The sequence below is a fragment of the Asterias amurensis genome, chromosome 2 (assembly GCF_032118995.1).
Source record: "Asterias amurensis chromosome 2, ASM3211899v1".
Classification (NCBI taxonomy): domain Eukaryota; kingdom Metazoa; phylum Echinodermata; class Asteroidea; order Forcipulatida; family Asteriidae; genus Asterias; species Asterias amurensis.
The window spans coordinates 26,835,895-26,862,730 of record NC_092649.1 but is presented as its reverse complement, the minus strand read 5'-3'; the positions used below and the strand labels follow the sequence as shown (position 1 = coordinate 26,862,730).

At 38.5% G+C, this 26,836-nt stretch overlaps 2 protein-coding genes across 3 annotated transcripts in view; one reads left to right on the top strand and one right to left on the bottom strand.

Annotated features, from left to right (window-relative positions):
- Nucleotides 1-26,836, bottom strand: part of LOC139954456 (synapsin-3-like) — a 288,306-nt gene that overhangs the window by 15,336 nt on the left and 246,134 nt on the right. The window contains exons 7-9 of one of the 2 annotated variants that reach the window (XM_071954258.1): nucleotides 11,909-11,947; nucleotides 7,372-7,434; nucleotides 5,177-5,319 (exon numbers count right to left, since the gene is read on the bottom strand). In XM_071954258.1, the coding sequence (XP_071810359.1) occupies nucleotides 5,177-5,319; nucleotides 7,372-7,434; nucleotides 11,909-11,947 (245 nt within the window). The remainder of the gene's footprint in view (nucleotides 1-5,176; nucleotides 5,320-7,371; nucleotides 7,435-11,908; nucleotides 11,948-26,836) is intronic. The other variant, XM_071954261.1, reaches the window with a different exon arrangement.
- On the top strand, nucleotides 18,351-25,606 carry LOC139954464 (metalloproteinase inhibitor 3-like). Its single transcript, XM_071954269.1, is given in 5 exon segments — nucleotides 18,351-18,651; nucleotides 20,870-20,994; nucleotides 20,996-21,113; nucleotides 22,131-22,255; nucleotides 23,884-25,606. Coding segments are annotated over 5 exon segments (705 nt in total). The 5' UTR covers nucleotides 18,351-18,530; the 3' UTR covers nucleotides 24,100-25,606.

Below are 26,836 nucleotides of genomic sequence, written 5' to 3'. Positions count from 1 at the left end.
ATTCAGTCTATAGATGAAATAACACACTTTACGGTGCATAGCCTAGAATTCTAAATAGGGAATCCTACTGTTACTTTAATCTACTACAGGCATGTAAACACAATACCATGGTTTGCAGGTCCCCGGGAGTTGGTAAAACCCTACCCTGGGTAACTTTATGTGAACTTCCTGCCACTTAGAACCAAGGAATCAAAAAAACTTATCCTCTTCAAAAGTCTCTATCTTTATGTTTCTGTGGTTACATGTAACAATGACAGACCCTGCGTCATGTGACTACCCTTGAATTCTGAAACCGTCTTATTTGATTTACTTTGATTTCTCGTCTCTAATCCCACCCTGGTTACTGTGGCCGACCAAATGAGACATGACAACTTGAACAAGCTTATCTGGCAAGCTTAAAGTCCGGATGCCGCAGTAAAGCCCCGGTTAAACACGATGTGCTGGTGACAAAATTAATTACGATTTTGCATGCGGGGGCAAGTGCACTTCAACATAAGTGCAAGTGTTGGCAAGTCTTTCAAAAAAAAAGAAAAAACACAACTTTGGTTTAGTTTGCAGTTAGTTTTGTCCTGCCAACAGTCTTTCGTTGGTTTTTAAATAAAATAGTACCTAACTTCCTCAAAATGAGCTATTCCTTTTTGCTAAAATAAGTAAAAAAAGTGGGAGCAGGACTTCGTCTCGGTAAAATTATCAAGAACCAGGCCTCGTTGGGATTAAACCACTAGTTGAAAACCTCTTCACCACACATTGATTCCCTTAATATTTTCAGCTGAACAGCTTTCAAAAATTTAATTCTTACTTTGAGACGTCCGATTTGAAAAGCAGTGATCGCTCAGAAGTCAAAGATTAGTTAGAAATGCTTGGAGCTATAATACAAAACCCTTCTGATTTTGCATGATGGGTTAACTTGCCCGGATATTTAAACGGTTATAGTATGTGACAAATCAATGACTCTAAATTTTTATTCTTCCGACTGATGAGCAAAAAGGGGTTCAACATGAACTTTAGGGACGGTAGGTCAAGGCTTAGATTTGATTGATGGCTTACAGACAGATTTTTTTGAAGATTACCCTAGATTTGCAAATTAGCCGCTGAACATGACTTTAAACAGGTGGTCAGCTTTGTGAGTATTTGTTTAAGTTTCATTTAGAGACTTCTAAAAAAAGAGAGACCTTTTCAGCAATTATTTATAGTTACTCACACTTCTATGAGATTTGAGGCATTGCATGGATCAATGTATATTTGGTTTGCAACACCATGTGTGTGTCTACTTGCCAGGTAGAGTTTGTTATAATAGAGACTTCTTGGTCTTCTGACAGTGACTAAAGCAAGCTAGTCGAGACTAAAGCAAGCTAGTCGAGACTAAAGAACTCACTCCCTGGTCTATAAGCTAAAGAAGTAGTCAACGCCGTTGTTCTACCTTCCGCCCAGGTAGTAGTTAAAAAAGCAGGACAGTTCTTTTCAGAACTGAGAAATCTCTCGAAAAATTCCAAAAATCTTCCCGTTGATTTTCCAAATGGAAGTGCCCTATGCGAAAATGAAAATGGCCTTGCCCTTTCAACATGTTCAAAGATGAAAATCCAGGCCTGTGAAGTGTTACAATTGTTGTTTACAGGTGGTTGTAAAACAAGGTCAACTGAAATAGTGTTTCTGTGGCAAGCTGTCCCTGAGAATACATGCAAACGTCATTGGACTATTTCGGGAACACATGATTAATGGCATTGAAAGTGGGACATTGGCAATAAAGTTTAGTTCAAGTTATTTTCTACGGTCTGAATGACACATTAAAGGCAGTGGACACAATTGGTAATTACTCAAAATAATTATTAGCATAAAACCTTACTTGGTAATGAGTAATGGGGAGAGGTTGATAGTTTAAAACATTGTGAGAGCGGCTCCCTCTGAAGTGACAGTTTTTAAGAAAGAAGTATTTTTCCACAAATTTGATTTCGAGACCTCACAGAAGTCAAACTAGTTTCACCACCCATAACCACGTGCATACAACTATAATCAAGGGCAATCAATAAGTTTAATTGATTGCATGTTATTTGTAACGAAGAAGTAGTAAACAAGGACATCGTGACTGTTGACAAACAAACAGGTGAATTGTTGTTGCTGGTGAATCACAATCGTTTTTGTCCCATTGACTACTTCAAGTTTTGGCGCACATCCAATCACTCCTTTTCCAAGAAAGAGCTTTATAGGGTAGAGTACTGTGTTTTGACTCATCTTTTATGTATTTCTTTTAAATAACAATTCATTTTTTTTTTTTTTTAAGTCATGCTCAAAAAAGTTACTTCTTGAAACTGTAAACTATATAGTAGAAGGGTGATGAAATTCCACAAAATCAATAACTATCGATCAATTAGTAAGTATTTACTGTGACTTTTCAGATAATTATATCAAGTGATATACTGCAAGGAAAACCAACTGGGAAAATTGTAAATAACTGTGGGTTGAACAGAGTAAAATTTATCTTTCAAACAGGATTTGAACCAACGACCTCCAAATTACCGTGCCAGTGCTCCCCCAACTAAGCCATCTTCCCTAATGTTGGCGGTCTGCCCACATCGGTGTATGGGTAAAAAAAAAATATATATATATTTTTTATCCCCGATGCAAACATCTATTATAAATCTTTGATTGCAAAATTAAAACCAAGCGTTTCCTGCAGGTATTCTGCACTCTAAGCCTATACAGAGGGTCCAGGAGAAGACTATAAGTAGAAAAAAACGTCAGAGCAACACTTCAAAACATGTCATACATAGCGTTCGATCAAGGGGCTTTGTTTTATTAAATTAGAACAGAGGCCCAGAAAGGGAAATTGGCTGTCATTAAGGAAGAATTTATGGGGGCCCCTCGCAGTTGCAGCAACATGCATGCGAGAAAACCCAAGGTGGTGGAAACACAGATAAGAGAGTGTTGAAGCACCCCACAAAGAAGAGACAAAACAATTGCAACAAAAAACACAAACAGTTTTAAAAGTCACTGTCATGTTTTGATTTTCTATTTATTCTGTCCTTTTTATGTCAACTTGTACTTTCTCCAGGACTTCCTGTTTTTGCAGATTTGGAGTAAACTGATCATATCTGGTTTATGATGTGAATCGGTAAAGTTGGCTTTGTCAGAAATAATATGGGTACAGGTTAGCATTAAAGGCAGTGGACACTATTAGTAATTACTCAAAGGTACTCAAGGCGCTGAGTATATACAAACTTTCAGAAAAAATAAGTTATTGCAGTGATGAATTCTGAGACCCAATTATTTAGCACCTTATAGTGGTTTACAAGGTGCTACGGCACATTAGGCCCCCACAACCACGAACACCGGGGCAAACCCCTGCACTGGGTTCTTTTACACGCGTTATACAACACATGGGACCAACGGCTTTATGTCCCACCTGAAGGACGAAGCAATGGACAAAAGTGTCATGGCTGGGGATTTGAACCCACACTCTGCTTATCAGAACATCAGAGTTTGAATTCGGTGCTCTTAACCACTCGGCCACGACACTTCTCTCAATTGGGGACCTTCCCAATCATGAGCATGAAATCATACTTCAATGATAATAGGGTTCAAATAGGGCCGAGCACCAAATTGGCCCATCCTGGCAAAAAAGGTGCTCGAGGGGTTCATTCTTGATTGCTCACTCTCAGTTTGTTATTCTATCCACCGAAAGTTTCTTGGAAATGAGGTAATTGTTGCCACTCCGCTTTGTAACCCACCCTCCCCCAAAACCCCACCACTGGCATTAAACAAGAAGGGTGCATGTCAATGGCATAACCAGAAGGGGCCATGATGTGAGGATCGGAGCCCCTCCCCCTTCGGAAACCTTTCCACCCAAAAAGAGAAAAGGGTTCGATAAATTAAAAAAAAAGCACCCCAAAATTATTGGCCCTTACGATATAACCAGGGCCCAATTTCATAGAGCTGCTTAAGCACTAAATTTTGCTTAAAATTGCTTAAGCAAAAATTCCCTGCTTAGTAAAATCAGATACCTGGCCAAGACTCCACTCAATTGTTATGCTAAGTAAACAACAGCTAAATACAAGTCACAAGCAATGTATACAACATGACATTTTGGCCAGTATTACATGTATAAAATAAGCAAGCTGTTTTTGTGCTTAAGCAATTTTTTCGCTTAAACAGCTCTATGAAAATGGCCCCTGGGAAGAAGCATTCAGGGGATCACCGTCGGGGGCAGCTGAAGGTTTGTCTTCTGACTGGGACGCTCAAACAAAAATATTGACAACATAGAACTAAATGGCTAGAGCATCTGATGGGGGTCGACTTCACTAAGAGGACTAGTCCTAGCTTAGGACTTCCAACTCGAGATAGGACTTGTCCTAACTCAAGATAAGATAGTGTTAATACTCTTTTGTGAAATCCACCCCAGCACATTAATCTGGAGGTCGTTCATTCAAAACCTGCTATAGACCGTATTGAAAATGACGTAACATGGCTCAAATATCCGACCCTGCAAGATGCCGTCTGTGCGTGTGCGTGTGTGTGTGCGTGCGTGCATGTGCCGTAGAAATCAAACCGGGAATGTTGCATGCTGCGTGCTTCGATGATGTCTGCGTTTGGATGCAATTACGGTTTGCCCTACAAGATGGCGACTTTTCAGAACAAAAAGGGTTATGTAATCCGGTGTGGCAGTTTCAGTCTTCCGCCGTATTAAGTTTTCCGGGTGACGTAGCCGGACATTTCAGATTGGTTTTAGCTTTCCGGCGTGTTCAGTTTTCAGGGTGACGTATAGCCAAACAAAAATAACCGCCGCGAGTACCCTGGCGAGTACTGTAGTTCTCTCAGTGACCCCAAGTTGTTTCTATTTCGATTCTTTTCTGTTTAGTCATATTCTCTTGCCCCATCTTTACATGTAGCAGGTCACACTGCTTGTGCCACTGGTTAAATACAGGATAATTTGCTTGGTCTTCACACCAAATTCTCTCATACGATCCACGACAGCTATCGGAGAGTAACATGGATGACTCAATACGGCAATAAAAATGGACTACTTTCGCTTGCTGTGCGCAGGCATCGCATGACACAATGTTACCATAGTTGGTCATTCGGAAAACTGAACACGGCGGAAAGTTGAAACCGCCACACCGGTCTATAGCACATTTGTCTTCAATCAATCCCACATAAATATTTTGGCAAGCAAATTGCTTACATGAATGCCTTGTAGGTATTGCCGATCTTCTGTACGCGGATGTCATACTTTGAATCTATGTAAGATTCTGTGGTGGTATAGCAACTTGTGATGGCCACCACGCTGGCAATGTCTTGGAAATCCTGGTGATTGGATACTTTAACCTGGCATGAAAACCAAATTAAAAAAATTATTATTGAAAACTCAGGAAAAATTATTGTGGGTACTTTTCATAAGCCATTTTGAGATATGGTTGACACATTATACTATAAGACTATTTGGTTTGGGTAGATTTGCCTGTACACACCCAAACCAAACAGTTCACTCTTAAAGTCCAACATATCGCAAAAAGGCTAATTGTGTTGTTCCGCCAGATTTAAAATACAGGTTTTAATTTGTTTTAGCTCTGAAAGTTTTCTGGCAAACTTTCAGCTTCTTTATAATTGGAAACCCTCACGCTTCATACATAGTCATTCTTTCTAACATTTCTTGGCAAACAGTGCATTAAAGACAGTGGACACTATTGGTAATTGTCAAAGTCTAGTCTTCTCACTTGGTGTATCTCAACATATGCATAAAATGACAAATCTGTGAAAACATGAGCTCAATCGATCATCGAAGTTGCGAGATAATAATGAAAGAAAAAACACCCTTGTCGCACGAAGTTGTGCACTTTCAGATGCTTGACTTTGAGACCTCAAATTCTAAATCAAAATAATTATTAGCATAAAACCTTACTTGTTGACGAGTAATGGGGACCTGTTGATAGTATAAAACATTGTTAGAAACAGCTCCCTCTGAAGTAATGTAGTTTTCAAAAAAGAAGTAATTTTCCACGAATTTGATTTCGAGACCTCTGAATTAGATTTTGAGGTCTTGAAATCAAGCATCTGAAAGCACACAACTTCGTGTGACAAGGGTGTTTTTTCTTTCATTATTATCGCGCAACTTTGACAACCAATTAACCTCAAATTTTCACAAGTTTGTTATTTTATACATATGTTGAGACACACCAAGTGAAAAGACTGGTCTTTGACAACTACCAACAGTTTCCAGTGTCTTTAAGTCAAATAAAAATCCAAGTAGCCCCAGTCAGCCTGTTTTGACATCTTGGCTACAAAAGAGTTTACATAACAGTTCAAGAACAATGGACTCTGTACTCCTAGAGACATTGCTTTCAAAATGAGTCATCTATGTCTTAATCATAACACCTCGACCTCCTTCGAGCTATCTTCATTGTGTCTTAAATGGCCGAGCAATGGTCTTGTGATGGTTGCTGCACCCCTGGGGAAACGCTGCAGATATTTCCTGTTCAAATTAGAGACACTTTGAGCTCCTTCAACCCTTAACTTCACTTCCAGTCCAACCTCCCTATAGCCCGAGCATCTGACATCACAATTCAAGGCTCGTGAATAATGCCAGATGATACCTACTTTTAGAATCTGGCAGCGTCTTGCAAGATGACCCTTTGACCTTGCATGGTTTAACACTTTGTATGCGCACAAACGCTTCTGTGTGCGCACACAACATTACGAAAGTGGGAAAAACAACTTCAATCGGGATCCTCTAGTGTCCACAGCCTTTAACAGTAAACTGCTTTGTCTTTTGAATGGGACATTAAGCCGAAGGTCCCATGAACTAGGATTTCCAGTGCACGTAAAAGACCCCAGAACAGTTTATCATCATGAGAGTGGTTCAGGTTCACATGTAGCAAACACCCATTGCTCACAGGTTTCCTCAGGCTTGTGAGCTGCAGTGATTAACTTTACTTATGAGGCATCCTTGGTTTCATTACCAGAAATTTGACAATTATAATAAATTAATTTTGGTTTTTAACCTTACACCGATGTGTGTCGGGTGGGATTCAAACCCATGCACCACCTTTGCAATTTTAGAGCAGTGTCATACCAACTAGACCTTGGAGAAGGCCTGGTAGCTAGAGGCAGTTCCAATCATATATTTTAGCATCGGGTACAGCAATGACAGGTTATAAATATGCAGGTTATAACATCTATTCATAAATACCTGAGACAGTTTATCCATTCCGATTGGTTGAGAGGGCATCACGTGGGGGTGTTTCAATGGTAAAATTATCAAGAACCAGGCCTCGGCGGGTTTAAACCACTGGTTGAAAACCTCTTCACCATTAATTGATTCCCTTATTAAAAATAACAACTATAATATTTAACACCAAAGAAAATGTTATTATGACTCACCTTGCCCATTCCAGCATGTGCATGGCCAATTTTCACAACGACTGGGAACTTCGGAGTAGCCAACTGCAGAGAGATAACAACACATAAGGCAATGAGCAAATTTTGATTACACTCCAACAAAAATTTGGTTTTGTTTTCGTTATATGATATCATTGACGTTCAACATATTTACCATATTACTATATAACTTGTCATGCAGATGCACACATCAACCTACTTCTACCTTTACTACACACTTTCGTAATTGTTTTTCTTTTGAAGACGAGAAGAGTATACTGTACAAAACAGTAGAGGGCGCTCAGCACGGTCACAACGCAGTTGATACAGTTGTAATTCTTCACGCTTTTTTGACGTCTTCTGAGTTTTGCTCTCTTGAATAAGCAACTTATTGCTTGTATGTACATGTTCATGTTTCTGGTGCAATTGCTATTTATTTTTTAACTTGCCTCCTGCTGCATGCTCTGTAGTGCAATTGTTTATTACTTGCTTCTATTTATGATCCTTTAAAATTCTTAATGAATAGTAGCTCTTCACAGAGTTTTTTTAGCAAGAGGTGTGTTATGCCTCCCTAGTGGAAATTAACTTTGCATTTTAGTCTTTGACTATCTTGTATTTTGTCAAATAAATACTTTTATATTTTAATGTTTTTCTGTAATTGTAAAAATAGTTTACATATTTTCTTATGCTCTGTAATTTTAAACGCAATTCAGCCTCTGGCTACCAAGAGTGGATGTTTTTAAATAAGCCAACAATCCCTCAAAAGAGAAATATTACATGGTTATACCTGCAAGTTAACTATTACTTATATAGTTTATTTTCTCTCATAATTAGAGATTTAGACATTGATACAGGCCATACCTTTACAGGGGAAAAGAATAAATGTAAAGCTTTTACAAAGTTACAATTTGTCTATTATCAACAAACTATGTTGAGTACTCAGGGAGCAGTTAATATTAATAACTTGGGGGGCTAATCGTCCTTACTCGCAGCTAAGAGCTGAATTGCGAAGGACGCGGCTACAACGTGTTCGAGAAGCAGGCATGCAAGGGCGCATTCAGCTGCCAGCCACATCAACCCATTATGACCACGGAGCACAGCCAAGATCGAAAGTGTTTGAGTTTTTCCTGAGGGAGGAAATTCGGATAGTCTGGAAAACCCTCGTGGCACAGCAGAGAACCACCGCACAACTCAACTCACATATGGCCCCAACCGGGAATCGAACCGGGGTCACATTGGTGAGAGGCGAGCGCAAGCCAACCGTGCCACCGTTAGTAAGTTGAAGAGAATGCTGTCGTATTGAACCGTTCTACATGGAACAAAGGGGTGTATCACTAATCATGAATGAACAATCTCCTGACAGTATAACCCAGTTCAAACACACCCGTCTGTCAACAGTTATTAAAGCAGGCCAGGTCTACAGATTCTCAGCTCAATAGTTATCAGATTCCAGGAGCTGCTCCGAGACAAATTGCAAGATGTGAAGTGATTTTTCCTGAACGAGTGAGTATTTTGTTGTTTCACTGGTCGAGGAGAAAGGTGCGAAAACTTGAAACATTTTTATTCCCTTGGAGATGACTTCTTATTTTTATCATAGTTTAAAGGCAGTGGACACTATTGGTAATTACTCAAAATAATTTTTAGCATAAAAAACTTACTTGGTAACGAGTAATGGGTTGATAAAATATGGTGAGAAACAGCTCCCTCTGAAGTAACATAGTTTTCGAGAAAGAAGTAGTTTTCCACGAATTTGATTTCAAGACCTTAAGTTTAGAATTTGAGGTCTCGAAATCAAGCATCTGAAAGCACACAACTTCTGGTGACCAGGGTGTTTTTTCTTTCATTGTTTTCTCGCAACTTCGATGACCAATTGAGCTCAAATTTTCACATGCTTGTTATTTTATGCATATGTTGAGATATACCAAGTGAGAAGACAGGTCTTAGACAATTACCAATAGTGTCCAGTGTCTTTAAGGATACATGCAGACACTGGATCTTTTTTACAGTGATGGGTTCGATCTTACACCCCTTTTATATACACAATGAGTCTAATGAACCTTCTGTAGGGTTCATGTGAAGGTGAAAGTTGAACCTATCAGCGCACTTTGAGTGGAAAGTCTTTTCACTCTGGCGTCAGTCTTCATTTTTATAATACTTTAACCAATAGAGCAAGGACAACTTAAGCTCTATGCTATATGTCATTGTGGTCAAGTGGTTAGACTGCAGGACTTGCAATCACAAAGGTTGTGGGTTCGAATCCCCCAGCCAACAGCTGATTTCACAATGACTAGAATAACTATTGTCGTCTAGTTAATGAAGCACAATTTCTTGATTTGTGTAATTCATAATCATGGACGTTAAACCAATGTTTGTATGAGAGAGATTGGTTGTTGCCAGCTTGGTGTTTATATCCCTTGTGGGAGTTTGCCGAGTTCCCTTGATGGGAAGATCATTCAAACAAGCAGACCACTGGTTCAAACAAGAATACAAATAAGTAGGCAATACTGATCGATAATTTGATTGATTAAGAGTTTGTTATTCAAAGGTAAGTGTTTAATATAAGGTTCAGACAACTGCTTTATTTTCTTTTCCACACATCAGCAGGAGATAGTTATTTTAGTGTTATCTATCCCGGCCATTCATGTTTTCCCAAACACAATTTCGATTCTGATCTCATCTTGAACTAGAATTTCACATGTGCATTGGTTTTCTACCCAGGTCCTACAAAGGTCACCTACCTGAGGTCAATGGGTTTCGCCAGACACCCCCCCCCCCATCCCCCCCCCCCCACATTTTCTTAAATAAAATTTTTTTTTGAACCCATTCTCTTTATGATAAGTGTACTGGGTTATCTTAAGTGCTCTAAACAAAACACAAGACCTGGGCCCAATTTCATAGAGCTGCTTAAGCAAAAAAATTTGCTTAAGCAAAAAATTCATTGCTTAGTAAAATCAGATTACCGGCCAAGACTCCACTCAATTGTTATACTAAGTAAACAACAGCTAAATACTAGTCATAAGCAATGTATATGGCATGACATTTTGGCCAGTAACATGTGTAAAATAAGTGAGCTATTTTCGTGCTTAAGCAAATTTTTTGCTTAAGCAGCTCTATGAAATTGGCCCCTGCCGCTTTTCGCCCCATCTAAAGGACACAACAATAATGGTTAAGTGTCTTGCTTAAGGACATAAGTGTCACGACAGAGACTCGAAATAACACTCTGCCGATCAGAAACACCAGAGCATGGGAGTTGGTGTTTGACAACAACACACATTACTCCTTCGATAGTCCTTCCAAACTCTTTTTAAAGATTGAACTTCTGAAGGAGAGCTCCTCCGATGCCATCTTGGGATGAGACGAGAGAAAGAGGAAACAAGATGAAGGTTGGAGATGAACAAAAAGGGACTCAATTGCGTTATTTATGAGCCTTAAGGTGTGACAATGCTCAGAGTGACCCTGATCACAGATTTTGGAGGAAGAAAAGGGCATTTGATTTTCAAATATCCATTGTTGACGATCTAGATGCGATGAGCTCAGGAAAAGAGTGAACAAAGAATCTTGCACAAAGAGGAACAAATTCCATGAGAAAACACACAACTGTGACAACATTTACACATCACATACTTCAACTTGGTTTGTTTTCTAGGACTATTGTTTTCTAGGTACAATGTATCCACCAAGGTTTCCAAAATTTGATATTTCTTCGTTTCACATTATTACCTATATACTGACATTGCATGCAACATGAGACAAAATAAACTTCAAAACTATGTTGATGCAAAATGATTTACAATCCATGCAAATTGATGTTCATGCTTTTGAAAAAAAAATTTAGGCTTTTTAAATATTCAAGTATAGGCTATTTCGATTTGGGACATTTTGTCATGCTTGTTGCATTAAAACGAAAGACAAAGGTTTCTGCCACCTACAACACCTCAAGTCAATAGAAACACTTTACTATAAATATACTATGTTAAATTTGGTGACCAGTTTTGATTAAGAACAAATTAGTTGCCCAGAAAAATAAATTGAGCTGACAAAAAAAGTTCTTTGTTTAAATAAGGATTAGAGTATACAAAAGAAACTTTGAGTTTGTGTATGGTCCGGATGTTGTTCTTTTACAACTGAAAAATTTGCCAATTTATTTTACAAAATGTAGCACCTTGTAAACCCATAATTGGGTCTCTTCACTGCAATAACCTATCTTTCTGAAAGTTTGTATATAGTCAGTGCCTTGAGTACCCTGTTTGGTAGATACGTGCGCATTATAAGACTTTGATTTTAATTTGTTTTAATTTTTTTTTTTTAAAGATAAATGTCAGAGTGCAAGTTTAAAAAGATATTGAAAACAAAAAATTTTAAGCCTACATTTTACTAGAAACCAAAATAAGACCGGTGCTGTTACAGCCATGGTTGAGTCACAGAACAGCCTTTTTGGAATTACTGCATTCTCAAACTTAAAACACCACCAACAAAGAAAATAAGAAAAACGAAACAAAAATCAAAAATGGCAACATCAAGATGAAGAACAGGACATCACCTGCATCATGTGTGCGCGACACTGTCCTGACTTTAGGGTCTATAGGTGTGAAGTGCATGGCCAAGAAAAAGAAAAAAAGAGAAGAAGAAGAAAACAAAAATGATTAATGCCAACAACATTTATTTGAAAGAGGGAGGCTTTAAGGTCAAATTTAAGTTTGGGTTAACCACTCACTGTCCAAATAGAAAGAGTTCTTATGGATATAAATTATACTGCAGTTGAAAACGTAACAAGTCTCTAACCTTACCTTAAAGCAGACTGAAGTGCCACTGTGTTTAATACCCTTCAAGTACAAGTTGATGTTATAATCCAAAAATTATTTTATGATTTTCTTTTTACACATGTACATTTTTTTACAGATAAATTTGGTTCAATCCTGAATCAGAGCTGCATTGCATTTGATCTTTAAGATGGCAAAACAAATTTCTCTTTGAAATGTGCAGACCCATTTGTTCTGAGGTTTGTTAACGTCACATTTCCAATTTCGCCAGTTAAAATAAAAATTTACTGTAGAGATTTGTTATCTTTCCTCACTTTCATTAGGACTCTATCTATTAAAAAATGAGTGCAACACAAAACTGAACTTGACCTTAGCGCTTCCTCTATTAAAGGAATCATTTATAAGACATGACTATTAATCCTACAAGGAGCCGGATTTTGACTAGATACTGCAAGAAAATTAACAGAGGAGTCAAATGGAGTTATTACTTTTTGATATTTTCAAATTAGGTAATCCGGTTTACCAATCTGAATTTTGTTCTTACTATAGTGATTTGCAGATTAGGTTTAGTCAAAGTTAATATTATATTACAGGTTTGATTAAAGCTATGAGTTAAACAGAGAGTTTGGTGTCGCAATAACAAAAAGGGGTTTTAGAAACTGTTCATGCACTCATGATGCAAAAGTTTTGTAAAGTTTGTATTGATGCAGTTTTAGAAGAAACAATTCATAGCTTTTTTGTTGGGGGGGGGGGGGGTAAAAAGGAAACAATAAATAGGATGTTTACTCTGAATTTGATGCTAATAGAATTCAACCTTCATTGGCCAGAGTGAAAGGAAAGCATTTGCTTAAGAAAGCACTCCAACAACAGCGAGAAACTATTTGATGCCTGAGACTCGCAACACAATCAATCAAGAAAGAAAAATTAATGTCAGAGAAAACTGTGATTGGCCAAAAGTGTGCATGTGACATCACATATGCAAATGAGCTTTGAATAACAAACTGTGAATATTGATGAGATAGTGAAATGATCATGAAAACAAGGCAGATGTCAATGAATGAGTAAATAGGGTACTCCAGAATCACATGCAATCAGGTGATCACACTTTTGGAACGACGCCAACATTTAGCACAGAATTGAAATGAAAATGATTATTTTTCAAGCTGATTAGTTGCAGAAAGTAAGAGAAAGTGGAAGGGAAATAAACTCAAGACAGAGTCAACTAAGGGGCACCACTTAGAATACAATCAACACCTGAAACAAAAAGGAGCTTGTTTCTTGTTATCACTTCTGGTCAACACTTCTTTCAATAGAGCTGTAAAATGATTCAGGAAGTTTTATTTCTATACTGGACTCTAATTTTCTCATGGGTTCGCGCTTGTAGATTCCTGTTTACTTTGATCGAGTCCATGTGCTCCAACATGATTACGATCTCATATAAAAATCTTTGTTTTCAGGGAGTAGCATTTAAAATGGCTTCTGATTGAAGCCCATCTGTATTTATACAGGCGGCAAACAGACCAAAATACAGTAATTTTTCTATATCAACTGTCAGAGTGTCAGTTCTATATGTTATCTGTTGCAAACACTGCAGCCATCATGTGAAGCACGGAATAAAATCAACTTCCCTTGTATATTGTTACAACTTCATTTTGTGAAAACACATCTCAGAGGAAGTAAGTAATCAAAGCCGTTGTCAACAAGTTAAAGGAGCAGTATGACCTTGTATTTCCAGGAGAACATCCTTAATAAGTTGTGTGGTTTGTACGAAAAAAACACTTCTTAAAGGGAAGGTATACATTTGGTAATCGGTTTTAAAACTTTTGGTTACAAGCCTACAGCAGCTTTTGACGGTATACAACATTTTTAGAAATATTTCACTTTGAGGTAATGTGGTTATGTAAAATTATATCAGTTTTTTACCCCAAAAATTTGAATATGAGAAGCATTACTGTCGTGATCCCCTGGCTAACAGTTCCCACTTTTGTACTGGTGGGATCCCTGATGTCGATTTTCACCAAACTCCTCCTAACTTAGGATTGATCTTAGGACTTAGGCAAGTTAAGCTCCGTTTCCGAAGACGTTTAGGATGCATTGAACCCTTATTAAGTTAGGACGAGTCAGGATAGGATTAATCCTAGCATTTCGTGAAGATCGGCTGCTGGCTTCTCGGCAGTTACAGGTTTAATGGCTTCTTACTGGCAACCCTTGAACAAAGACGCAAACTAGAGAGATCACTGTCGACATAGGGCTAGATAGCTCAATAGGTAGAACACTGGCACGTTAACACAGAGGTCACAGGTTCAACTCCCGCTCTAGTCAATATTTTTTTTGTTCAACCCATAACTGTTTACCCAGCCAGCTTCCGTTGTGGTTTATTACTTGAGGTGTCTACATTCACTTTCCGAAGGCAACGGCCACAATTTGAGAGGGTGTTAACCACTTCACTTTGACTTTTACCCGTCTTGACAGCGAGGGCGCAGGACCAGAATAAACGACAGGATCAAAACCAACCCGTAAAGACGACCTCATAGCTATAACACCTGTTTCTCCCTAATTGACAAATCTCAATTCTGTTGATACAACAATTACACACAAATAAGCCTCTTCTAAGCGTATTACAGAAGTTAAAAATCATGATTCATTTGGGCTTTGACACTCTGACCATGGCCTGACCTCTTGCACCTGTGCTGATGGGTTAATTCCAAGGACCCTTCGCTGCAAAGTTTGTCAGCCGGAGGAGTATTGCCCGCAACAACTAAAGGTTGATGCACTATATGCAAGTTTTCCCCAAACAAGGCTAAAAAGCCAGTCTTAAGGGGCTACAGGAGGACAAGTTTTCAGATGAAAATTACTTGGGGATCTGAAAGTAGGAATTGATATTCCTCTTAAAACAGTCTTGGTTGTAGGATGGATGGAAAAAAGCACTCCAGGAGTTCCAATAAGATGCAGTACGTGGAATCAAAGCTGTTGGAGTAGCTGTTCATCTCAGAAACGCAAGAGTGTGTGGGTGACAAAAGGCTCTGCTTACCGTAACCAAATAAACAGCGCTTGTGGAAGCAGGGTAGGTTGTGTGCTTACGTCAAGTGATTTCATGGGTTAGCGGAAAAATTTTGGCTTGTGCTAATGTAATTATGGTTTGGGGGAATGGGCGTGCTTCCAAACAAATGTTTTTCAAAATAGAGGGTTGTTTTAAAAAACATAACAAAATTGAGATGTGGATCGCACCACAGTTTACGTCAAACTGCCTCTAGCTACCGGGCAACCTCGGTCGTCTAGTTGGTTAGACACTGCTCTAGAATTGCAAGGGTCGTGGGTTTGAATCCCACCCGAGTAATTTGCCTGTGATATTTGTTCACAGGACTCGGGAAAGTACTGAGTGTACAGTGCTAACACATCGTTGTATGGGTAAAAAAAACAAAATAAATATATTCTGCGAAAGTTGTATCCTCAATGTGAACACTTTTTTTTAAGTAAATAAAAATCTCAGTAGCATATTGACCAGGGGCAAGAGAGGCCTATCATCTTATTTATTAAGAAGCAAACTAAGGAAACAGTTAATTGCTGGGAGGAAGTGCCATCTAGAAGAACAAATTAAATGTGATATCTGGTGTACAGGTTTATCCAAGGCCATACTTGAAAACATTTATGCTTTTAATTAGCCTGCTTTCCGCCTGTTAATATCGACTTGAAATACAGAGAACATTAAACATGGAGTTTGAAATTTCAGGAAATGACATATAATACATGTGAAGTTTAGACAAGGTATTTACTCATGCTTTATTAATGGCACCGATGAACACTTTAGGAGATTGCCAAAGACCAGTATTCATACTTGGTGTATCCAAACATAAGCATCAAATAGCAAATCTGGGAAAATTTTGGCTGAAGTCTTTAAATATTTAAGGGAGAATTTACCTCTTTCTCAAAAACTAAGTTACCAGAGGGAGCCGGTTCTCACAATGTTTGATGCTATCAACACTGAGTAATTATCAAGTTTCCAGTGCCTTTATTTAAGTAAGACTCCTGATGTAAGCGAATCAGTATATTCACAGTGTCACATAGTGTAGGTGAATCTAACAAAGGACCAGCTACAACAGCAGTTGTGGTGGGGGTGTATGAATATCTTGCAGCCCAGCTAACATCAGCCGCTTATCAAAAACAGAAAAATGGAACTTAATCTTTAAAAAATAAGTATGATTGAAGAGCATTCCTTGCAAGATGACAAGTGTCTAAGATGGGATCTTCCGAGGGGCCAACTAATGTGACCCCCACAGGATGTTTGTCCCACCGTTGTTTCCTCGATCATAAAAGGGATGTCAAATGTTATTTCTTAATGCTCAGAATTTGTTTTCTTCTACTTCTCACCCCCCCCCCCCTCTTTCTTCAATTATGGATAACAGTTGTGATCACAAAGTAGGTTTTGTTGATGTCAAATTGTTGGCTGGTACTTCCGACAAACATATCTATCATAATACAGTCACGCGTTTCCTAAGGTTAACAAAGCGAAGCGGGGCCTACAGTTTGTTGAGGTATTAAGTAAACTGAAGCTCCTGTGTTTCTTATCAGCAGTGTGTGGGTTCCACTCCTGGTCTTGACATTTGTGTCCATAAGACAGTCAGTCAACCATTATTGCTTCATCCATCTGATGGGACCTAAAGCGGGAGATCCCTTATGTTGTGTATTAAAGGAACACGTTGCCTTGGATCGGTCGAGTTGGTCTTTGAAAAGCGTTTGTAACCGTTTGTTATAAAATGCGTATGGTTAGAAAGATGTTGTAAAAGTAGAAAACAATGATCCACACAAACATGCCTCGAAATAGCACGGTTTTCCTTCTAGCTCGTCGCCTAACACAGTCGCCTAACACGGTCGCCTAACACCGTGTAGTTTGCAAAATTAAAAGGAAAACCACGCAATTTCGAGGCATATTTGTGTGAATCATTGTATTCTACTTTTACAACATCTTTCCACCCATATGCATTTTATAACAAACGGTTACAATTGCTTTTCAAAGACCAACTCGACTGATCCAAGGCAATGTGTTCCTTTAATGCACAGAAGAAGGAAAAAAGAGTCTACTTATTGCTAAGAGAATGGGGAGGATTTGCCCCCATTGTTTTTGGCAGCGGCTGCTGAATGCACAGCAGCACATTGTACACTCTAATTGTGCTACATAAATATGTCTCATACTTCAAAAACTTTTAGAAACCCGTCTTAAAAATTGACAGCAGGCACTTTAAGACGCCTGTCAATAAAGAAAAGCATTGAACAAAAAATGTATTATCAGTCTGCGGAATTACACGTTGCATATTATAAGCTACTATTTTATGTACATGTATATTGTTCTTGAGAACTTGTCTTCAATTCACTTTATTATCCCCGATGGGAAATTCAGCCACAACACCTTGCTGTTTTTTTCTACTGTTGCTGTGAGTAGATTTCAGGATTCAGGAGACTACTTAGTTCTAAAAAACAAATGTCAAATGAGCTTATTAAGTACTACCTGCGGGAAGGAGGTTGGAAATCAGCTGGGGTTTTTTAGTCGCTTAGTGGATCGCAGGGACTTCTCATTATTAACTTCACTACCGCGGAGTGAGTTATTAATTGGTCTCAAAGATCCGACTAGCCTGCTCTAGGTTAAACTTATTAAGCTCACTGATTATAAAGTTCATACTAATAACAATCTTCCAGAGAAATAAATCTTCAAAAAAAGGCATCTGAATACCCAGAAATGTTAAGGTTGCTCATTTTGAATGCCGCAATCGTTGCAACATCAATCTTTCCTTTTTTCACCAAAAGGAGACAGTGATAACTCAACTTGATGGAACTTTTAAAGTTTAGTTGCATGGTGTGTTTCATGACAACTGGAGGAGTGTAATAAGTTAACTCCTACAAAAGAAAATTACGTACTTTCCCTTTTAAAAACAGAACACATTTTCATCTTGGACCCCTGAAGGAATACACTTGATACATCAGAAGACGAAAAAACAAGGGACCGTTTTGGCGCTACGCCAGAAAGTAACCTACGAAGCTAGTTCCCGCCACGGAAGACTCTGCAATTAACCAATAGGACGTCACGATTAAGATGAAGCGTGATTGGACGAGCCAAGGTCACATGACAGGATGTGATGTCCACTACCTTTTCCCTTGTTTTACTACGAGGGGCCGGGCTTAGAGACAGTCTACTACGAACAACTTCCTGTTCAGGAGCAGGGGGTATAAAGAGGGTTCAAGATCCATACTGTAAAAAAATACTGACAGTTTTGAAAAAGTTGGGTTTAAGGACGCATTGGTCTAATTCCCTCACCTACATCCCAGGATAAATACATGCACTGAGAAAGAGCTCCACTATTCACTCTCTCTCTTTATCATCTTCAAGAAGAGATCCCAGCAGAAGATGCCATGATGCTGATGAGCTGCTTCCACGTTATTCTTGTAACTGTGATTGTTCATAGTCACATCGGAGATGCCTGTGTGTGCATGCCGATGCATCCCCAGCAACATTTCTGCAGGGCTGATTTTGGTGAGTACAACTTTCTAAGACCTCAGTGTGACAACATTTCAAAAAGACAGGGACAGACATTTGAAAGACAAAGATGCATAGACCCACAACTGTGAGCTCGGTTCATACTTCCTGTGAATGCAAAGCAAATTTTGACGTCACAGCTGTTTTCGCAGCAAACATTTCACAGGAGGTGTGCACAACTCAACTAGCTTATTATTTGTGGCAAACTTCAAAAATAGTGTAGTCAAAATTCGTAACGCAATCGCATTCGCAAAACCCGGCTTTACCAATTTAACAGAGGTCATACTGTCCAAAATGGCAAACAGACAGAACAAATTAGTGTCTTCAAACTAAACTCGATAAGAAAATCTAAGAGGGTTGGAGTCTTGTAAAGAAAGAGTGTTTCACTATCACTCTATATAGCTCATGTGTGAATAAAACAAAAGTACATGTATGTGGATAACAGAAACTGGGCAACAAAAAAGTCATCATGTGGAACAACTTTTAGTAAAAAAAAAAAAAAATCACTTTAGTAGCCCAACACATTTCCTGCAAATTAATGTGTACCACATTTTGCTGGTTCTAGTCCCTACAGAATGTCCTGCAAAACAAGCCAGTATTCCACCAGCTCTTAATCCCCTATGCAACTAATTTTGATCTCCCCCCCCCCCCCCCCCCCCAAATAAAATATTCCCGAGCTAAAACTACACATAACCAGGTGGCATTTAAACTATCCAGCACTCAGCTGAGCAGCTATGAGACAAGTTCGGACATTTATAATTGATCTATTATTGAACAAGAGCTCAATCAATAGAAAAGTTAATAAACCGTACTACACATCCAACGTCCTATCCCCCTAAACCCCCAAACAAGAAAACCCAGGAGACCGAAGAAGAAGAAAAAAATGTTGGGTCTTTAAAGGAACTCAGGAACAGTGAATTAGTGACCCTAATAAGAGAGGCAGGTGGCACAGATGTTATGAGTGGAGGTATTGATGTAATGTGTAGCACCTGTCAATTGGGCCCTTTGTTTTCCTGGACGATAGACTTTGTGTTATGGTAGTCCCAATTCCGTTGGGGGGGGGGGGGGGTAAATTGAACGCAAGTGCCTGGGTTTGTGGATAAGATGTGAACTAATTTACAAATGAAGACGGTGTATGACAACAAAGTTATGGTAATATCCTGTGCAGTAGTGGTTTTTATGGCCACGTTGGAGGGGTCTTACAAGTAGGGGGAGGGGGGGAGGAAGATTAAATCATGCAAAGCAAACTTAACTTCTCTTGGGACTTTCAAGAATTTTTTTGTGGAAAAAAAACTGATGAAAGTCTCATTTTTGGAATGTTTGATTGTTTTAACTGTGTATAAATGTAGATGAAAACTAACATGTGAAAATTTCATTTCAAAAAGTCGTGGTCGCGAGTAGGAGAATTTTGTCCACAGAGGAACAATCGGAATACAAAATCTGAGAACCGTTTCCTGACAGTAACACTTCTCAGATTCAAATTTCGGGACATAAAAAATGGTATCTGTCTCCTCATTACTTCAAAGTGAAATGTTTTCAAAATGCTTTCTACAATCGAAAGTGCTGTAGGCTGAACAGAATCAGCAGAGCTTGAATTCGGTGCTCTTAACCGCTCGGCCACGACACCCCACAAGTAACAGTAACAGTAACAGCTATTGAAGTGTTTATGTGAAAAAAATACAAACTATTAGGATTTGTGTTCAGCAATAAGTCTAGCAGACCAGATTTCCTTTACCAGGGGAAAATGGAAGACAATTTAGAAACCTATATGCACCAGTTCAAGACAAAGCTGTAGAGATTCCAGCCATAATTGGTTTCAATCTAAAACACAATTGATTATCATAAAGGTCATTAACAATACAAATCCTCCAATCAATTATTTAAAATAACAAAATAAGACTTTACAGGTGAACAAAAAAACATAGATTAAGTGGAGGAGGTCTCCTCAAAGCAAGTTGTTGGATGGCGACCCGCATTTGTGTACATACATACATATCCATGAGAAAGACGAAGTGCAAAGAATGGACTGAACTCATTGAAGGCACATAAACTAGTTACACATGAAAAGACACGGACATAACAAAAAAAACAGGAAAACACAATAACAATGGTTCAGTAAATGGCGGTGTGGAGACGAGATAAGGAGATATAACTTTGCTAAATTAATATGATCCTGGTAAAACAACATCGATTTTTCTTTTTTTTCACTATTCAGTGATACGAGGTAAAATCCTACCAGATGCGAAGGTCGTGCCAGACAACAACGACACAAAGATGAAACTGAATGGCAGCCACACCTCCATCCCAAACATGAAGGTTTACAGAGTACGCATCGAGATAGATCTTCAAAGGGGGAGAGAAAATGAGTGGGCCCACAAAGCGCACCGAGATCTTAGTGTCTCGTCTCGGAGAAACGTGTGGGATGCCACTACAAGAGGATGAGGTTTACGTAATGACTGGTGAGTTCTCTTTGAGTGAAAATGAGTGTGAGTGTCCACCTATGGACAGTGATCTGAGGTCTTTAAAGGCAGTGGACACTATTGGTAATTACTCAAAATAATTATTATCATAAAACCTCACTTGGTAACGAGTAATGGGGAGAGGTTGATAATATAAAACATTGTGAGAAACAGCTCCCTCTGAAGTGACGTAGTTTTCGAGAAAGAAATAATTTTCCACGAATTTGATATCGAGACCTCAAGTTTAGAATTTGAGCATCAGAAAGCACACAACTTCGTGTGACAAGGGTGTTTTTTTCTTTCATACTTATCTCGCAACTCCGACGACCAATCAAGCTCAAATTTTCACAGGTTGGTCATTTTATGCATATATTGAGATACACCAAGTGAGAAGACTGGCAGTGTCTTTAAAGGGTCTGGGTACTTTGTGCACAACACAAAACACAATGTCCACAGATTTACATTAAACTGACACGGTTTGAAGATGATGATAGAAAGCTTCCCTTAAAATATTACCTGCTGATGAGGTGTTTAGTTTTTGAGAAATGAGTAAAACAATGTTACGGAAATAAGTTTAGCATGTACAACATATACGCGACTCTCCTGAAAACACTACTCACTGGTTTTTCCTTTTTTTCTCGAATACTCGACGAGTAACGAAGCTGAAACTTCTACAGTTAAATATCTTTATTCACAGTGAGTAGTAACCCAAAACTTGATGTGCAAAAGGTATCAAAACCCTACAGTAAAAGGGATTCGAATGGTTTGACAAAGTGACAAAAATTTGGGGACATCTCTAAAAACCCTTTTTAAAATGAATTTCAAACAATGGGAGTACACAGATAGGTTCTACAGCATGCGTTGAAAATCAAACGCACCCATAATGGGGACTTCTACACAATGGAACAAAAGATTCCTAAAATAATTTTTTTGCAGAGGAGTCTCTCACTAACCCCTTTTCCTCCCAACTCGCACACAATGTCCTGTAAAGGGATCTTTCCTATTTTGATTTTATAGGACGTAGAATGAAAGACATGTACACAATCAACATGTGCGATTGGGTTCTGAAGTACAATCAGCTGACACGTAAACAACGCCAGGGAATCCGACATCTCTACAAGCAATACTGCGACTCTTGCCAGGTATGGAGAATCAGGTTTTGAAATATAATAATAATCAGGCCTGATACTTGCCTTGGTGCCCTTGAAATGCTCCAGTACAAATTTACAATTTCATCATAAGGTGCCCTATACCAAGAGTAAAATTCCTTGGTGCCCTTGCCCTTTCAAAAACTAAGCATACAGCCCTGAATAATAATAATATCAAAGTCTTATATAGCGCATGTATCTACCAAACAAGGTACTCAAGGCGCTGAGTATATACAAACTTACAGAAAGATTGCAGTGATGAATTCTGAGACCCAATTATGTAGCACTCTATAAGGGTTTACAAGGTGCTACGGCGCATACAGCAGCCACAGCCAGGAACACTGGGGCGAACCCCTTCTCTTTCTGATAAGTGCACTGGGTTCTTTTACATGCGTTACACAACACACGAGACCAACGGCTTTACGTCACATCTGAAGGACGAAATAATGGTTAAGTGTCTTGCTTAAGGACACAAGTGTCACGGCTGGGGATTCAAACCCCCACACTCTGCTGATCAGAAACACCAGAGTTGTATATTTAATCCTTTAGTATCTTTTAAAATAGCAATTTTTTTACCGATGAAAAGTTCTTCTGAGGTACGCAATTTGGTATTTTGCCGAGGAGCTGTATGAAAATAGCTGAAGAGCGGAATTGAGGTATTGGATCCCACTTTCATCAAGAGTCGATGATGCAGAAAACTACTACTCAGGCAACAAAAAGCCATCCAAAGCAACAGCCCTGACTCTACCTAAACAACTCCCCCAAAACTGTTTCAAATAGATCTTTCTTTCTTGCTTTCTAGAGCAGCCTTCACGATTGAAGATAGTCGCACTGCCAGACACACCGGGGTGAACCCCTTCTCTTTGCGCTTTAGTATGGTCCTGGGTCTTTTGCATGCGTTCATAGTTTTTATAACAACACATGGGACCTACAGCTTTAGGTTCCATCCAAAGGACGGAGCAATGGTTAAGTGTCTTGCTAAAGGAAACAAGTGGACTCGAACCCACACTCTGCATATCAGATACAGCAGAGCTTGAGTTATGTGCTCTTAACTGCTAGGCCATATGTCACTTCCACATTTTATCTTTCAAATAAACCTCCTAAAACCCTGACTGGCCTCAAACAATCAGTGTGTATGCTGGTAAGCAACACGACAGGCACGCAGGTCTAGTTTTGGGTTCAGTCTTGTGCTTTTGTTGATAAGCAGTACTGCTGTCGATTTCACAAAACTCTTCCTAACTTTGAAGACTAATCATATGACTTAGGACGAATCTCAACCCTGCACTGTAGCATGCAGATTAATCCTAAGTTAGAACGAGTTTCTCGTCCTAACTCGAGATAAGATGAGTCCTAACTCTTTGTGAAATCGACCCCTGGGTCAAGAGGATAGAAACACCAAGCCTGCAATAGTCAATTGGTTTGGCGCCTATGATTATGAATTGCACAAACCAAGAAACTATGATTCAGTAACTAGACGGACGACAATACTAATTGTAGTCATTGTGAAACAAAAGATTAGCTTTAGGGGATTTGAACCTACAACCTTGCAATTGCAAGTCCTGCAGTCTTCACCCCTACACTACTGTGACTTATACTCGTCTTAATCTTATTCCGCTTTCTAGATAAAACCCTGTTTCCACGGCGACTGTCAGGCAACCACACCCAACACCTGCATCTGGAATGTCTCTGGTCACATGCTCGACAACCATGATCTGAACTGTGAGGTGGACTTCTCACGTTGTATCAAAGATGGTGCCGGATGCAAGTGGTACATGCCACAGACAATGAAGGAATGTCTGCGTCTTCGAACGCAGATGAGCAACAATCGTGTGCCTTGAGATTTTTTCTTTATCATTATCGTCAAATTTTATGGGAAGGTACAACATTGGTGTTGAAGATGGAAAGTTAAATAAATAAGTAATAAATGAATAAATTAATAAATAAGTAAATAGCCATTGAGACCAGGTTAAACTGTGACTCACATGTTCACGAGCGCCACACGGCCTGGACTTCAGGCAGGTACGATTTAAAAATACACAGTTGAATTTAACAAAATATCAAATATTTTACTTCATGGAGATTGCACTGTCTGATTTTCTCTCAGCTCTTCATTTGAAGAAAGAGGACATATCTCAAAAATTGTTTAGCTGTATTTGTATCACTCTTGAATTGCAGGCCTGTATGCTTCGTTATTGAAGGGCAAACGCACCAAGGCATCTTCTCCTTGGTGAAGGGCACCCTATGAGGAAATTGTAAATTTCTACTGGGGCATTTCAAGGGCACCAAGGCAATTACCAGGGCCCAATTTCATGGCTCTGCTTACCGCCAAATTCTGCGCTTCTATCACGATTCCCCGCTTAACTGCAAGCGCCGAATTTCTGAGCTAGCCTTGTAAGCGTAGAATGCCTAGTAACATGGGAGTACGCACGAACAGACGCCAAAATTCGCCGCTACCCCTTGAAATAGGCTTGCCAACAGCACAGAATTCCCTGCTTCTGTGAGTGCCGATTCTGTGCTTACGGAAAGCAGAGCCATGAAATTGGGCCCAGGGGGCATGTGGGCAATTATGACCTTTGATGCCTCTGTGAAGAAACAGGCCTGAAAGTGTAAAATGTTTACCATAAGACCAGTGTACTATCTTGCCTGCCAGAAAATGCCTTGGAGTGTACAACATTTGTTACATGGCCTATAGTCTAACAGAGACTATGTTTTGAGCAGTGCACCTATGGTTGGGTTAAGGTGGGGTTTGAGTGCAACTTTTTAAGAATGCCAACAAATATAAAATGTTAAGTGTTCTGGGGTTGATTTCTAAAAGAGGTAAGACTAGTCTTATCATGGGTTGGGATGAGTTACTCGTCCTTACTTAGGGCTAGCCTTCAGACTCCTATAACTCTTTGTGAAATCGACCCATGTACTCTATTTTCTAAAGGATTTGTTTAGAGGAAATTTTCACACACAAAATTGTAGTGGATTTGGACCACTTTGTCTTTTTTTCCAAAACAAATGTTGTACCATCACTTTTACTGTGGAATTTATGACTGTACAGTTTTATGAAAAAACTTCCCATTGTATAATTCATAACATGTCTGACATGTGTTAACAATGTTTTGTTTCTTAAATCTGAATCTTTTCCCAAATTTGCAAACGTTTAGTTCCCTTAAGTTCCTATTTAGATATTTTTTTTTGAACGACCAAAATGTAGACCAATCCATGTCCATAAAACACAAGTCTTTGAAAAAATTCTTAAACATTTAGGAACAGAATAGCTTCATCTAAATTAAAAAAAACAGTTAGTTTAAAAAAAAGAAGAATAAAATTGGGATAACAGTACTTCGAAGGAGAAATTATACTTCATGAAATATCGTAACCAGTAGTTTATAAAAGAATAAGAAATTAAGAATAAAAAAAAGGAAAACAGATCAGTATTATTAATCTCCTGGTGAGTTATAAAAACAAAAAGAATAATTTTTTAGGGGATTTGTTCTAACCTTTTTGCTAGTATTCCTAGTTTTAACAATGCAGAAAAATCAAGAAAGCTTTAAAGTTGTGTGTGAATTTTAAAAAACTAAAAAAGATTCCCGAACCCCGACAAGAAGATTATGTGTCTCGGGTTCACCTCCACATGAACTACTATCTCAAGACCAAAAAATGTTTTGTATTCAACAGAAAAAATTCCTAATAATATATAGGTTTTTTTTCCTCCTTTTTCTATTAACAATTGAACCCTTTTACCCTAGAAACAGACAACATTTTTGTACAAATAATTTTGTTTGTGTAAAATAGAAAAACAAATGTAAAATATGTATGCTGCATGCCACTTGTAAATAACTTGACTTTTGCTCTGTGTTTAATGTGCAATTTGAAATATAATCATAGGACCATGCTAAAATTTGGCCAGTTAACTTTTATAACTTTTATTTGATTAATTTAACGGCAATTGCCTTTTTCTTCTTCTTTTTATGAAGTGATCAAAGGATGCATAATGGGATATAACGTTTGTATATCTTTGTACATAAGATTGGCTTATTTCTAAAAAAATTTAAAAAAATAAAATAAAACTTTAAAAATAAAAACAAGAAGAAAATTACAAAGCTAGATACCTAACAGTAAAAAATGAATTGTTTTGTAATTTGTAAAAAAAAAAAAAATTGTAATAAAACACAGTAAGTTTAACACTACAAGGATGTGTGTACAGTGTTGGGAAAAAACTTGACATCAGCAACATAATGGCACAATATTTTGATATGATGTTTACGATTTCACAAAGATGGTCCTGATTAAGGACTAAAGGTCGAGTCACACTGCAGCAATAATGATAACGATAACGATTACGACGCAAAGAGAACGCATTCTATTGGTTGAATTGCTCCACGCAAAATATGCACATGCTTATTCAACCAATAGAATGCGTTCTCTTTGCGTCGTGATCGTTATTGTTCTAGTTATCGCTGTAGTGGGACCGGGCCTTTAGTAATAATTTGTGTTGTTACCCACAAATACACAACAAAAATACTTAAAAGTTTCACAGCTTTTTTATAGTAAAGGGGAAATCATTCATGGGGTTTGTGTAGGATC